Source organism: Trypanosoma conorhini (genome assembly GCF_003719485.1).
Source record: "Trypanosoma conorhini strain 025E chromosome Unknown Tco_14.4_contig_00494, whole genome shotgun sequence".
NCBI lineage: Eukaryota > Euglenozoa > Kinetoplastea > Trypanosomatida > Trypanosomatidae > Trypanosoma > Trypanosoma conorhini.
This window is the reverse complement of record NW_021704584.1, coordinates 1-14,254: the sequence shown is the minus strand read 5'-3', so window position 1 is coordinate 14,254 and position 14,254 is coordinate 1. Positions and strand designations below refer to the sequence as shown.

Sequence of the window (14,254 nt, the reverse complement as noted above, 5' to 3'; positions counted from 1 at the left end):
GGAAAAAGGAGTTAAACCAAAAAGCAAAAAGAAAAAAGCACCGCCAACAGTAAATGCGACATTTTTTTTCTTTTTTCATTTTCCCGCCTTTTTCCTCCTGCACGCGTGCGTGTCGGTTGCCTTGATTGCCTTGCCACTTCCATACGGAGAAAAAGAAAAATACAAGCAGCGGCGTGCTACCACGGCAACTGGACCCACACCGCAATGAGTGTCTCCCACGCAAAGTACAGGGCGTCGAAGCCGTTGCCGTCGATGTCGCCGAGCGGCAGGGGCCCCTCCATCGGGAGTGCGGCATCACCGGCGCCTCCCTCCGCCGCCTCTGTGAACGCCGGTGCGGGCGTCGTCAGGGCCGCCGCGTCGCCGTGCAGGGGAGTGGGGGGTGCTGCGAAGATGGCGTACGAGGGAAAGGCGTCGCCGTTCCCGGGCATGAGCAGCAGACACAGCGCGTAGGCAAAGAGAACGGTGTGCAGCAGCCACATCCCCCACCCGGGCCCGCACAGCTGCCACCAAATGGCAATGTTCACCACGCACACCTCCCGCACCTTCGCCACGAAGGCAAGCGCGTAGCTGAGCTTCGGCGTGTACCAGCGGCGAATGGAGGCCTCGCGCCGAGCCGCGCTCACGGCGACGTGCACCACGCTGTCGTACCACGCCTTTGCCAGGTTCTTCACCGGCGACGCCACCGTGACCCAAAATTCCTGCCAGGCTCGCCACCACTTCAGCGTCAGCGATGTCCCCTCCACCGCGACGGGGATCACAGGGGCGCTGCCAAACTCCCAGGAGGCGACGTGCGCGACGAGGAGGAAGGGCCCCACAAAGACCATCTTCAGCGTCACAAAGAGGAGCCGGACGAAGGAGCCGATGATGAAGACGATGGACCACAGCAACTCAAACAGCAGGGCAAAGGGCGTTTGCAGGAATCCTGCGAGAATCCGCAGGGGATACAGGATGACTTCCAGAATGTAAAACTGCGACAAAAAGCTCGTGAAGGAGGCAGCCACCGTAACACCAACCGAGATGATGTAGGTTACCAGCATGGAGACGCGGAACGTGAAGTGCTCGTCAACCCACCCGAGTAGTGGCGCCATGGTGGTGGACAAAAACGTTTTCATCTGTGGCAAATGCTTGTAGAGATCGTATAGCCCCACGAAGAGAGAGATCAGGGGCCATATGTTCACCAGTCCTACAAAAATCAGACGAAACACGCGGCGGTACGGCAACCCAGTAGAGGCGAGAAAAATTGTCCACGCTGGCATGCCTGTTTCGTACATGGAAAGCATGCGGCGCTGCTCCTTAAGCGACACCGTGTAAGGATGGGTCCCTGGTTCTGGCATCAAAACCTCCCGCAACACCGCATTGAAGTTTGGGTCCTCCGAGTACACGGTGACGATGGTATCAAAATGGGCCGTGGTAAGCGTGGGCAACAGACGGGGGCGAATGACTGGCTCGCCGACGGAGGCACGACTTCGCGCGGCGGTTGGGTGTGCAGCTGACAGTGTGAGGCCGTCTCGGTGCCTGGGGTGACGCACGTCCGCGAAGGACCCATTGCCCCGCATGGTTGCGGCGTTTCCAGTAAGCGAGTGCCGATCCAGCCGGCTGTAACGCGGGTGGCGCTCGAGTTGCTGCGCGTTCCCAGAGAGCCGCAGGGACTCCGGCGAGCTCGGGTATAGCAGCTGGGCCTCATTCCAGGGCGTCTGCCTTTCCGTTTGGTCGTCGGCGGTGATGCAGCTTTCGTCCATGGTTGTTGTGGGAAACGACTCCGTCGTCGCCTCTCCGCGCGCCGGCGGCGGTGTCTCCTTGCCCAAGCCCAAGCCCACCGCACTGCCATGCGGCGTCGGGGGCGTCGCTCCCATCGTTGCCTGCGCCAAAAAACTATCCCCGCCGCACACGTTCTCAAAGGCGACAAAGGCACCGCCTTGGCTGGGCCTGTAGTGACTGCCGCCCTTGTGGTGAAGCGGCATTCGGTTAGTGACCCCGCGTCGGATCTGCTCCTCCATCCGGCGAAGCTCTTCCAGGCAGTCGTAGTGCGCAAACGCCTCCTGCACGGAGGCAAAGTAATAGGCATACACCGCCTTCGCCTCAATGGCGAACCTACTCGATGACAGCCGCGGGCCGTAGTCTGTCGCGGTGACATCTTCGTGCCGCACCTCAATGACTTCCACCCCCACAGTTTTTGCTGCGCCGCCTTCGCCGCTGCAGTGCGTGGTGTCGGCCTGCTTTGGCTCTTGCCTCTCGCTGCGACCGTGTGGCGAGCACGGCGGAGTGACAACAACGTCGCCCGCGTTCCGCGCAAGCGGCTCCAAAGTGGGGCTGGCGGCGTCCTCGTCCTGCAGCAGCAGCCGCGAGAGTGAGGCGCTTCCCCTCGCGTTCGCCAAGGCGGTGCCTGCGGCGCCAAAGGGCGGTTGCTTGAACAGCTTTCCCTTATTGTAGGCAAAGGCCGGGGGTGGGCCGTAGATGTGGTCGCGGAATTTTTGCCAGCGTCCGACGGACCCGTCCGCGGACTTTGGCTCCACCGGGCTAACGACAAACACGAAACGGTCCCGTGGCTGGGCATTATGAAGCCACCGCACTTGATGCCCAATGACCTCCCCGTCTTGCAGGCGACGGTGGCTAAAGTAATCCCACCCACCCGCCACCGTGCGCCAGCCGCCAAGCACCAAATAGTGCAGGAGAAGAGGCGGCTGATTGTCGATGCCGTCAGGGTAGAAGACACTCCAGTGCTTCGGAGTTGGCATGGCCTGGATGGGGCGCGGACGGGCGTGCAGCGGTGAAACAACAGGCGCGGATCTCTCGCCTACAGACATCTGAGACGCCGATTGCCCGTAGGACGGGGCCCGCGCCGTGGATCCTCCTCCAGCTGCCGGCTTTGCCGCGGATGAGCGAAGGGAGCCCGCCTCACCCCTTGCGCCCTCCAACGTTGTGGGGAAAGAAGGTTCACATACGCCCCGCAGCAGCGGCGGCCGCTTTTCCTCCTTTGAGGTCTCCGTTTCCTCCGCCCCGCTTCTGCCAGCGCCACGACCCGCCTTGACCGCCGCCCCATCGCTCGCCACCAGAGGACGGGGGAGCTCGGACACCAAAGCCGCACCTCCTGTCGGCAACTGCGGGTCCCTAAGGCGCGCCGCGCCGCCGCCGTTACGGTCCAAGGGAGCAAAGTGAAGCTCCCTCTCCACGCCTTCTGGCGGATGCGACGACGTTGCCCTCATCCTCGGCTCCGGCATTCTAAAAGACATATATATATATATATATATGTAGCTTGTATGGATCTCACTGGACTTCTACCAGGAAGACCAGAATCGTTCACCCGCGTGATCCTCCGTCTCTCACTTTACCTCGTTCCTCCTTGCCCTGCCCTTACACTTGCCCAGTATTTACTTATTCACCGCCTTTCCGTTTCCGTTTCGGCTTTTTTGTATTTTTTTTGTTTTTTTCTTCCCCCAGTTGCGTCGGTGTAGCTAATCCAAGAGACACACCTGTATTTTGTATATAAGTTTATCTGTACGCCTGTATGGGTGTGCACACACGCACGCCCAGAAACAGATAGAGCCTCTCTCTCTCTCACACACTCACTCTCTTTCTGTGGGTGTGGGAGTCTGCGGGTGGCGGGGTGGTTGTGGACGGCGGCGACGCGCCCTTTCGCCCCTTTCCGCGCTGCCGGACAGGAGGCGGAGCTGCAGGGACTCCCGTTCGCGTTGCCCGCACACCGACGCCCTTCACTACTCGCCACGGCGCCGCGCCCCCCGCCCCACAATAAGCGGCAGAAAAAGAAGAAGAAAAGAGGCGGAGCAGCCGTGACGGCCGCGGGCAGCCAGCCGCTCTGCGGGGGGCAGGTGGGGAGTGCGCGCACCAGCAGCACTGGCACGCCGCCCACAGCGTCCACGCAAGAGTGTGGGTCCGGCAACCTCGGCAGCACCACCCAGGCGCCTCACAGAAGCAACACATATGAAACACACACACACACACACAGTTATGCGAATAAACTACATAAATATACATATGCGTCTTGATTGCTGCGTGACGTTTGCCCACCCCCGATACCACACGGCCCCGCTACGGCTGTTTGGCCGCGTGGCCAGGACGGAGGTCGTTGCAGCAGCAAGAGGTCAACGGCGCATCATGCAGCGCCAATGCAGCACAGGTGAAGCTGGATAACGATGAAACAAAAAGGAATGAGGGAGGACGAGAAGTATCCTCGCTCCCCCCTCCCCAAAAGGAGATAAAAAAAAAGGATCACGCACACAAACATTTTTTTTCCTATCCTCCTTCTTCGCCCTCCTCCGTAGTGTTGAGCAGAGCTTACTCTACTTCGGCGTGTTCGTCGGCGGGGGACATGGGCGTCCACACGCGGTAGTGAAGCTCCAGCTGCTCCGGCACGTACACCACCACCGGCAGCCTGCTGTTGTAGCGGATGAACGGCCTATCCGCCAAGGCGACAAATCGCCGCACCGGCGGAGTGCCCGGCGGCACCGCCATCGCCGTCGACCTCATCGCTCCCGCCTCCACCACGTAGTAGGGGTAGCCCCAGCCGGCGATGAGCCGCTCCTGCACGCTTCCCTCGATGGAGTGGGCGTTGACGGGGTCGACGTCCAAGACGCGCCCAGGGATCAGCTGCAGCTTGTAGTCGTCCGCCTCCTCCTCGTCGCCCTTCGCGTCAAGGAAGATGACGTAGCGCCGCTGCTCGGGCGTGGGCTCAGGGTAGGGGGCGCCGTAGTCGGCAAGTTTCTTCGGCGGCGCAGACATGTTCTGCTCCTCCCCGCGTCGGCCGGCGTGGTTTGGCGGCAAAATAAATAAAAATCAATGAGGCTTCTCTGCAGGGGCGTGTGTGTGCGTGCGGGGAGGCGCAGCCACATAACAGAGAGAGAGAGACAGAGAGATGCCGTGCAGAGGGGAGAAAGCGAAGCCCAGCAGCAATACACACAACACGAAGGGAAATAGCGGGGACAAACAAACGAAACAAAAAAAAAGGAACAACAACACGGCGAGGACGAACCTACGGAGTCGACGCCAAACGTCCCGCTCCCCCCGCCTTTGCGGGAGGGTGGCGGGTCTGGGCTACCGCTTCGCGGTCGCCGACGCATTCTCTTCGGCGTCTTCGACGGCCTCCTCCCCCTGCGGGGCGAAGGAGCCGAATTGCGCGTTCCACTCCACGTACCGCCCCACCTCGGAGGCGCCGACGCTCGGACGGATGCGCCTTAAGGCCTGGACAAAGTCTTTTCGTTGAATGGGCCGCAACTCGCTGAGGGAAACGTCGATGAGGCGCATCGTGACCTCCCGCAGCGGCCCCATCGCCGCCTCACGGCACAGCTGCTTGATGTCGGCCCCTGAGTAACCCGCGGTGGAGGCTGAGACCTCCGCAATATCCTTCTCATCTAACGCGTGTACGACGCACGCCGCATTCCTCTCTCCGCTTCCCTTCGCTGCATGGTTTTCATCCTCCTCTTGCTGCTGCTGCTGCTGCTGCTGCTGCTCCATCGTGTGAAGGAGTCGCTTGACGAGCTCGATGCGGGCCGGGCCGTCGGGGAGCGGAATGTACAGTCGCTTTTCCATGCGGCGACGCGCGGCCTCGTCGAGCTCGTCAGGGCGATTGGTGGCGCCAATGAGGAGGACGCGGTCGCCGCGGTCGGTCGCCACGCCGTCGAGCTGCACGAGGAATTCCGTCTTGACGCGTCGAACGGCGTCCATCTCCCCATCGCCGCGCACGGAGAGCAGGGAGTCGATCTCGTCAATAAATATGACGCTTGGCTGCTTCACCACGGCCACCGCAAAAAGGCACCGCACCAGCTTCTCCCCGTCGCCCATCCACTTTGACATGAGCGAGGAGGCACTGATGTTCAAAAAGGTGCACTGCGCACGGTTGGCGATGGCGCGGGCGATCATCGTCTTCCCGGTGCCAGGCGGGCCAAACAGCAGCAGCCCGCGCGGAGGGTCACGGAGGCCCACGAAGAGGTCAGGTCGGCGCAGCGGCCACACAATCGCCTCCTCCACGCTCCGCTTCGCATGCTCCAGACCGGCAATGTCGTCCCAGCCCACGTTGGCGGCCCCCGCCCCACACTCCAATATCTCCATCGCCACCTGCGTCACCAGCTTTGGATCGAGCGGCCGCAAAATGGGCGGCACCGACCCATCCGCGAGAAGCAGCGACGCCGGGAACTCGCCATGGTCACTGTCACTGTCGTCGCGGTCCCGTGCCGTGCCATGCCCACCACGCGCAGGCTGCTTGTGGACGGAGCTCAGTACTTCGCCGACGGGCACAGTGGCGGCCGCGCTCGGTCCGTCACTCCTTGGAGGCGGCGTCTGCCGTCGCTGTTGCTGAAACGGCGGGGTGAAGCCGGAGCGCCGCAGGCCTAGCGCAGGTGGCCGGCACTGCAGCGAGAGACCCGAGGGCGCCGCTCGTCCCGCCCGCACATCCGCCACCAGCTGCTCACCCGCAGTGACGAATCCACCGCTGCCCTGCACGCCCATGTTGGCGGTCGCTTCCGCACCGTCGCCCTCGCGCCTCCGCGAGAACCCCGCGCGAATCCCACCCCGCGGCTCTCTTGCGCTTGCGCCGCGCCTGGCGCCTTCGGCAGCAGCGTTTTCGCCGCCCTCAGCCACCGGCCAACGTCCAAGCGACGGGTGCGCTCTCTGTGCGGCGCCACAGGACGGAGGCGCGGTCGGCTGCGGGTTAAGCGCGGGCTGCAGCTGCAGCTGCGGGGCGTGCGAGGGTGTGACGAGTGGCTGCGCCAAAGAGAGCTTCCCGCCGCAGTCGAGGTGCAGTTTCATTTGCCCCTTGGGGTGAGGCTCATCATGAAAAGAACAGCCGCCGCTCACGGCGGCTCCGGGCTCGCGCTGCGGCCCAGGCGGCGGCGGCGGCGGCTGCTGCTGCAGGCCGAAGTGGTTGGCCGGATGCCCCCACGGCACGCTGGCCGTCGGCCCCGCCCGCTCGTTCTGTCGCGCGCGAAGAAGACTGCCGTCGACCTTTAGCGTGAAGAGCGGCCCCGCGCCCGGCCGCGGCCCCTGCACCTCCGCTTCCTCCGCCGCCCCCGCGCGCGACCGCTTGGCTCCCAGCGTGCCGTGAGGAAGAGGGCGACGCCGCGGCGGCGGGTCCGGCACGACCCCGGCAGTGGCCGTCGGTCCCTCCAGCAAGACCGCCAGCAGCGCCGGGAACGACTCCCGCAGGCGGCGTATCGTTTCCTGCACGTCGGGCGGCTGCCTCTGCGACGACTGCCAGGCGTCCGTCGGCGGGGCCTCGTTGGGGGCGCACTCGTCCGCCAGCACGGAGGCCGTGGCGCCGAGGGCCATGCTGCGACTCATCCAGAGCAGCTGGGCAACGTCCCCCGCACCGCCCAGGGGCGACACCGCCGCCGCCGCCGCCTCGGCTTCGTCGCTCTGGTGGGGCCCGTGAGACGCGGCCGCGAGGGTGACAGCGCGCAGGTGGTCCTGCACGGCATGGGCGATGAAGTGCGTCAGGCGCCGCTCCGCCGACGCGCCCTCCGCCGCCCTCTTCTCCCGCGCCTCGTGCAGTTGGGTGAGGTGCCGCTCGCTCGAGGCAACCGCGGCAAATGCGGCGCGCTGCAGCCGCCGCTGCGCCGGCGGTGACGGCGGCGCGGAGTTCTGCTCGCGAAGCCCGCGCAGGCAGGCAAACATCGTCGCCAGCGTCAAACCCCACGCGCCCCTCTTCTCGCAGACGCACGCGAGGCTCCGAGGAAGGGAAAAACAAAAAAAAGCACACACACACACACACACACACACACACAGGCCTCGGTGCGCGGGAGCCCTACGACTACGCGAGGGGGGGGGTCAAGAAGAAGGGACAAAGAAAAAAAAATAGTAATAATAATAATCATAATAATAAATGAACGACGTCAAGGCGGCCACGCAGAGAAAATCGCTGCACCCGCGGCGCCGCAGCGCGTGCGCGTGGCAGAGAGGCGCAACCTCCACGAACGAAGCAAGCAAAAAAAAAAGTCAAGGCGACCAAAAACAAAGAAACAATAAAAAACACACACACACACATACACGCACACACACACCGTCATGAAACGTTCATCCGTGCGGCCCATCATGACGCCGCCTGCGGCGTCCCTCTTCTCTTCTCTTCTCGGTTTCATCGTCCCCTTCCACCCGTCCAGCCCTTTGGGGGTGGAGTCATGAAGCGCAGGACTGCAGGGCGCAGAGCAGTAGCAGCGTCAAAACCATCGCCTCTCGCATTAGCCAGAGGGCGGCCGTGCCGTCACGCATGGCGCTTTCCACGGCATCCAGGCACACAGAGGGGCTTACACGAGCATCCGCGGGCGTAGGCCGCCCCAACTCCGCCGCCTCCGCCGCAAGAAATTTCTCGCAGAAGAGCTCCATCGCCGCTTTCGCCCACGCATCCAGCGCCGTTCTCTCGAGCTGCAGCCGCTGCTCAGGCAGGGGCGGAGGCCGCGGCGCCCCGTCATGGACCTGCCCCACCCCTGTGCGCAGCAGCGGGGTGAAACACTGCGCCAGAAACGCAGAAACCCCACACTCCGCAACAGAACTGGACGACGACGGCAGCAGCGGCAGCGTCGTGGGTCGAGTGAGATGTTCATCACACCAGCACCGTGCCGTCGCCAGCGACTCACGAAGGGCTTGCTGCAGCGTTATCACGCAACGGCCATTCGAATAGACTACATTCCCTGGAGGCACCAAGGCATCGACCGCGGTGGCGCTGTCGTGAGCGGAGGAGTACGGCCCGAACACCTCGCAGGGTATGGCACGCCGCACGGAGCGTCGAAGCTCAACCTCAGTTTGGCGCCAGGCCTCTGCAGAGGGCAGCTCCACGGAGGACGACGGCACTGAGCTTGTCGAAGGCGCCGTCGCCGTCGCGGCAGGCGTGAGAGCCTTAACTGCCACCTTCGTCGCAAAGTGCGCGAGGGCGTCTTTTGCCCACCCTGCGCCTGCAGGTGCCGCCCGCTGTTCTAAACTGGCGTGAAGCTGCTGCAGAATACTTTGCTGCCGCCGCCGCCTGCAGCTCGGCGAAGCCGCACGAGAGGCAGCCACAGCAACAACCGTCGCGTGTTTCTCTTCGGGCAAAGAAGAGCTGCCTGTGTTTTCACCCCGCGACTGCCGGGGCGGCGCACCGACGGGGGCAGAAGTGGCGATCGCCGCCGTCGCAGGCTCCGGCTGAATTTTGACCGCCCCAAACCTTGAGCGGGGCGCCCTCCCCGCCTTCTTCACCGCGTGCCTTCGCAGCGAGGCCACCGCCACCGCCTCCACGGGTCCGCTGGAGGACGCGGAGGAAGAGGGTCTCTCTGCGGCCGCCTCGACGGGTCGCAAGAGGTGCCCGCAGAGCTGCCCCGAGATCTCCGCGGACGCGTGCTGCGGCCGCACATCGTGCGCCTTATCACGGGCCGCCGCCGCGACCCCGCGGTGGTGCGCCGAGTGCGCACTACTAGTGGTGCTGCTGTCGAGGTTCCGCCTGTGCTCGGCGGTGGCGGAGTCGCCGTGTGTTTTGTGCGTGGAGGCAAATATCGGCGTCACCGTCGCCACCGTCGCCGTCGCACGACCGCCGGGCGCGTCGTGGTCCTTTTGCTCCCCCGGGGCAACAAGCGAGTCCACGTACGCCTTGCCGAGCTGCTGCGCCTCCGACATGAGGCTGGCCATGTAGTTTGTGAGGCTCATCGCCTCCTCCTTCCAGCCTGTGGGCGCGCCCACGGGACCCCGGACGGCGTGCAAAGAAAAAGAAAAAAAAAGTATGAAAGGGCGATCAAATCAATACGAAAAAGAGACGCCGCCGCACCACCAACGACACTCAACAGAGAACGAGAGTGTGAGAGGGAGCGAGATGGAGACGGACGACGCTGAGAAGCCGCTGACACCTCACACCCAAGCGGCCCAAGACGCCTTGCCTTTTCCTTCGGTGTCACCTCTGCCCCCCTCATTCCCTGCGGGAATTAGAGTCAACAACAATTCTCGCACCCGCGCCTGCCCTCCCTCCGTTTTTCTTTTTTTCTTGCTGCGTTTCTCTATCGCCCAAAGAAGCAGGCACCCAGATAAACACTTTTACTGCTACGTTATACATTTCTTTTCTCTTTGCTTTTCTTTTTTCCCGTTCCTCTCCCTCGCTCTGACTGCCACTCTCAGTCTTTTGAGGCCTCGGAGGGCTGCTTCGGGGGCACGATGCCGCTGTTCCGCGTCCACGCCTGCCCCCGCGGCGTCCCAACGCCCCTGAGCATCGGCAGTGTGCCGGGCCGCGCCACTTCCGCCTGCGGCAGCAATGGGTCTGGTCGCTGCTGCAGGGGCAGAGGGGCGCCGGTCGCGTTCACGAAGGCGCTGTTGCTGCGCACCGCCGGCAGTATGAAGGGGGAGGCCGTCGCGCCCCACACCACGGCGGGGACGCTGTTTGGCCTGGGGCCGCCGTCGGAGACGCGCGGTGAAGGCTGCCGCGGCGACGCCTGTCTGCTCCGCGCGGGGCTCGGCGTCGCCTCCTCGCAGAAGCGGCTGTCCTGCCGCTTCACCTCCTGCAGCGCGAGGGACTTGTAGAAGTTGGAGAAGTCGCTAAAGTCGACGAGCTCCGGCGGCCGGCTGCCCGGGAGGCCGGGGAAGGCCAGCTGCTCCACCTCGCGTCGCGTCATGGCGAGCTCGTCGCAGACGGTGAGCATCACAAACTCCACAAAGTTGCCGCGGTCCAGCAGGCCAACGCTGCCCACGTCCACGACCTCAAAGAAGCGGCGGAAGGTCTCGATGTCCTCAATGCTGAGCGGGATGTCGGCCGTGCGCTCCTTCTTTATCCGCACAATCAGCCGCCTGAGCAGGGAGAGGGAGTCCTGCTTGCACTGCGCGAGGAATTGGACGCGGAGCCGCTCCTCACGAATCGTCGACCGCCCCCGCGACGGCGACGCCTCTCCGCCGCCCAACGGCGCCGACCGCAGGGATGCGTGCGGGGATGCGGCGCCGCCACACGCCGCCTGCAGCAGGCGGATGAAGGAGATGTCTTGTAACCGCTCGCGCCCGCGCAGCCCCGCGTGCTGCTTGGCAAGGCGCTCCACGACGTCACACATGACCTTCTGAAGGTTTTCATTTCTGTCTTGCGTGCTGTACGCCGCCGCGTATCGCCGAAATTCCTCGTCCTCGAGAAGCCGCAGCTCAGAGAGGGGAACGCCGTGCGGCAGCGGTGGCAGGAACGGGTAGCTGCTAAATAAGTTCTCGCTCTCCCGCTCCTTACGCCGCGACCACGCAAGGAGGTACTGCAGGATGCTCTCCCCGCGCTCCGCACTGGTGAGGTTCAGCAGCTCCTGCAGGCGGTTATCCTGCACCAGTTCCTCCGTGCAAAACTGGGCCCAAGGCTGCGGCACGCAGCGCGGGTTCTTGACCGAGAAGGCGTCGGGGTCAATGCATCCGGTGCTAACGCTTCGCAGGGCCTCCGCGCGCACCGCCAGCTCCTGCCGCCGCCACTGCCGCGCCGCCGCCGCCCGCTTGGAGCAGCCAGGCTGCAGTGGCTCAGTTGACATTTCAATCACGCGCTGCACGGCCGCGGAAAAGAGCTCCCGCAGGTACGCCTCGGCAAGGGGACTGGGCTGCGTCGCGAACGCCTGCGAGATGTCGTCGTACTTGAACACTGACGCCATCACGTCCGCGTCGCACTCCAGCTCATCGACGGTGACGTTGCGGGAAAGGCGCGGCCGCGCCTTCATCAAAGCCTCAAACATCAGGCGCCGCTCCCGCTCCAACTCCTGCGCCTCCCGCCTGTCCGCGGGAAAGATCTGCGAGGGGTCAAAGGAGCAGCGCCGCCGCAGCCGGCTGCGCAGAGGCAAGGAGACGACATCGTCTGCAATCGAAGACGACTCGTTTTCCGCCACCTGCGTTATGGACCCAAGCGGCCGCAGCGGAAGCGTGCGGGCCCGCCGGGGCGACGGCTCCAACTCTTGCGGGCGCGACCGCAGCGTCGAGCCCAACACGCGCCGTCCAAACCACGGGAACTCGTCCCGCATCGCATCAGGGATTTCGCCGTGGTCATCCTCCTGCAAGTCTGTCACCAGCAGCAGCGCTTTGCGACCGGCGTGCTTCTTCTTCGGGCGTCGCCTTTTTTCATCCGGCGGCCTGGGCGGCAGACCCGTCAAGGCCCCCGCCGCCACTCCCTCCTCGCCCCTGCCTCCCTCCGAGGGGAGGGGGAAGAGCTTTGGCAGCGTCAGCGGCGGCGGCGGCGGCGGAAGTTCGGTCACACTCAAGTTGTGTGTGCGGACGTCATTCATGCTGCGGCGGGCCCACCGGACGCAGGAGGGCGATTGCGCACGCTCGTCCCTCGGCCGCGGCAGCCCCCGCCACGCTCCCCGCGGCGGAGGCGGGGCCTCCGGCGCCTCCTCCTGCAGCTGAGCGGCGCCCTCCGGCTCGGGCACGGGGGCCATCAGCATCGGCACGCTGGCGCTCCTTCGCTGCCGCCGCGGCGCTCGCTCCTCCTGCTTGGGGGCACGCCTTGCGGGAGCGCGACGGTCGGCCGCCGGCTCCTCCAGCTGCTCCGTCCCCGCCTCCACCATCTCCCCCGCCTCCAGGTCGGGGATGCTGCTCACCGTCAGTTGCGACGCACTCTTTCCAGACCCCCGGCGCAGCTTCATGCGCCGCCGCAGCACCTGCTTCCTCCGCTTTTTCTTTTCCGCGCGCGCCTGCTGCCGCTCCGCCTCAGCCTCCGCCTGTTGCTGCGAGGCTCCCAAGCCCCCTGCCGCGACGGCCACCGAGGCAGCCAGTGCCTCATCCACGGAGAGGTGAGTCTCCCTGATCGCCTGCGCAGCCGCCGCCTCCTCAGCAAGCGGGCTGGCGTCCACGTCGAGGATGGCCTCCATCGACAGACCCCCGCCCCCGCGACAGTAGCGCAGGCGCCGCAGCCGCAACGTCCGCCGCCGCTCGTTGCCTGGCGCCGGCAGTCCTTCCTCTCCCTCGCTCCCCGCAGGGAAGGGGGCAAATGAAGTGGCGCGGCTGAAGATGCGGCTCGTCCGCCTGCTGTACGACGCGCTGCTGGGCAGCAGCGTGTCCCCCTCCTTGATCTCAATCGCGACGTTCTCGGGCACCTCGACGAAGGAGGGGATGGACCTGCTGCCGGCACTGGACCCTGTCCGCCTCTGCCGATGCGGCGGCGATCGGGCACGGCGAGTGCCGCGCTCCCCGTCAGGCGCCTCGAGGAACGCCACGACGCGGTGGCGCGAGCGACGCGCCAAGAGGCGGTGACGCCACCGCGCCGTCATCTCCGGCACAGTCATTTCGTTGATTTTCCTCTTCTTCGTCGCCTCGCACGCCTGCCGCGCCACCGCCACGTAGTCCGCGTCAAGGAGCAGCTCCACGCCCCGCCTCCGCTGCTCCGCCTCCAACGACTCAATCTCCGCCATCTCCGCGAACGACCGCAGCAGCAACTGCCGCTTCGTCTCCAGCTGCTGAAACGTTTTGTCACGCGCCACGGCGGGGTTGACGTCCCGCACACACATGGGACACGCCACCCGCAGCGCCTGCAGCTCCGCCGCAACGCCGCGCTCCGCCGACAGCAGCGCCTCGCTCATGCAGCGTACGGCGGCATTAAACCCATCGCCCGTCCCTGAAGACTGCAGCACATGCTGCAGTACGTCAGGGGCCACACGCAGATCCCATGGCAGCGAGGCCTCCACGTCGGGCGTCAACCCCCGCTCGCGCAGCTCAGCCAACTTACCGTCGCAACGTTGCAACAGCCTCTCTGCCAACACTCCAGCCCGCTCTTGCAGAAGCTCGCCAAACACACGAACAACTTCCAAGTCCATAACTTCATCCCCAAGTGCTGTCAACCACTTCTTGTAGTGGCCCCTGAAGTGTGCATCATCGCTTAGGTCCAGAAACCGCAGGGGGACCAACCGCACCTCGTTCGCCTCGAGGAAGGGGTTGCGCGCACGCACCGCCTCGTCCTCGTCGGCGCGGAATGCGTCCACGGCCTTCTTCGCGGCGGCGACCTCGCCCGCCCGCCCGCGCAGTTGCCGCTCCACCGCCGCGAGCGCCTCGCGGTCCTGGCCGGGACCCGCCGCCACCACTGCGTCGCGCTTGGCCACCAGCTCCTGGAACGCGGCGTCCCCCGCAAGGCGCAGGTCGCCCAGCAGCACGCCGCCCACGCGCCGCGAGAGGAACGGGCAGGCGCGGTGCTCCTCCTCCGTCGCCCGCAGCTTCGCAGCGCCCAGCTCCAGCACCCGCTCGCGCAGCGCCCCCTCCGTCGCGGCGATTTGCTCCGCGTGCTCCACCGGGTCGGCGCGCAGGCCGTCCAGCGCGTGCGACAGCACGCGGAACGCGGTGTCCTCCAGCAGACCCA

General features: G+C 65.1%; 5 protein-coding genes across 5 annotated transcripts, besides 11 other annotated features; all 5 read right to left on the bottom strand.

Annotated features, from left to right (window-relative positions):
* Nucleotides 1–38: a microsatellite.
* A 138-nt stretch (nt 39–176) lies between these two features.
* On the bottom strand, nt 177–3,203 carry Tco025E_06901 (uncharacterized protein; the record flags this gene model as incomplete). The annotated part of the gene is made up of 1 exon (XM_029373769.1): nt 177–3,203. The coding sequence occupies one exon, from the start codon at nt 3,201–3,203 to the stop codon at nt 177–179; it is 3,027 nt and encodes a 1,008-aa protein (XP_029226114.1).
* Nucleotides 3,204–3,228: 25 nt separating this feature from the next.
* Nucleotides 3,229–3,251: a microsatellite.
* Nucleotides 3,252–3,403: 152 nt separating this feature from the next.
* Nucleotides 3,404–3,431: a sequence feature (A-rich).
* Nucleotides 3,432–3,544: 113 nt separating this feature from the next.
* Nucleotides 3,545–3,576: a sequence feature (GA-rich).
* A 368-nt stretch (nt 3,577–3,944) lies between these two features.
* Nucleotides 3,945–3,963: a microsatellite.
* A 330-nt stretch (nt 3,964–4,293) lies between these two features.
* Nucleotides 4,294–4,737, bottom strand: Tco025E_06900 (ecotin; the record flags this gene model as incomplete). The annotated part of the gene is made up of 1 exon (XM_029373768.1): nt 4,294–4,737. One exon carries the CDS (start codon nt 4,735–4,737, stop codon nt 4,294–4,296), a length of 444 nt encoding a protein of 147 aa, XP_029226113.1.
* Nucleotides 4,738–4,850: 113 nt separating this feature from the next.
* Nucleotides 4,851–4,871: a microsatellite.
* Nucleotides 4,872–4,937: 66 nt separating this feature from the next.
* Nucleotides 4,938–4,971: a microsatellite.
* A 78-nt stretch (nt 4,972–5,049) lies between these two features.
* Tco025E_06899 (putative katanin-like protein, putative,serine peptidase, Clan SJ, family S16) lies at nt 5,050–7,623 on the bottom strand (the record flags this gene model as incomplete). The annotated part of the gene is made up of 1 exon (XM_029373767.1): nt 5,050–7,623. The coding sequence occupies one exon, from the start codon at nt 7,621–7,623 to the stop codon at nt 5,050–5,052; it is 2,574 nt and encodes an 857-aa protein (XP_029226112.1).
* An 80-nt stretch (nt 7,624–7,703) lies between these two features.
* Nucleotides 7,704–7,733: a microsatellite.
* Nucleotides 7,734–7,796: 63 nt separating this feature from the next.
* Nucleotides 7,797–7,831: a microsatellite.
* Nucleotides 7,832–7,918: 87 nt separating this feature from the next.
* Nucleotides 7,919–8,009: a microsatellite.
* Nucleotides 8,010–8,124: 115 nt separating this feature from the next.
* Tco025E_06898 (uncharacterized protein) lies at nt 8,125–9,621 on the bottom strand (the record flags this gene model as incomplete). The annotated part of the gene is made up of 1 exon (XM_029373766.1): nt 8,125–9,621. The coding sequence occupies one exon, from the start codon at nt 9,619–9,621 to the stop codon at nt 8,125–8,127; it is 1,497 nt and encodes a 498-aa protein (XP_029226111.1).
* A 377-nt stretch (nt 9,622–9,998) lies between these two features.
* Nucleotides 9,999–10,058: a sequence feature (A-rich).
* Nucleotides 10,059–10,079: 21 nt separating this feature from the next.
* Tco025E_06897 (uncharacterized protein) lies at nt 10,080–14,254 on the bottom strand (the record flags this gene model as incomplete). The annotated part of the gene is made up of 1 exon (XM_029373765.1): nt 10,080–14,254. A coding segment is annotated over one exon (4,175 nt), but the record flags the coding sequence as incomplete, so codon positions are not given.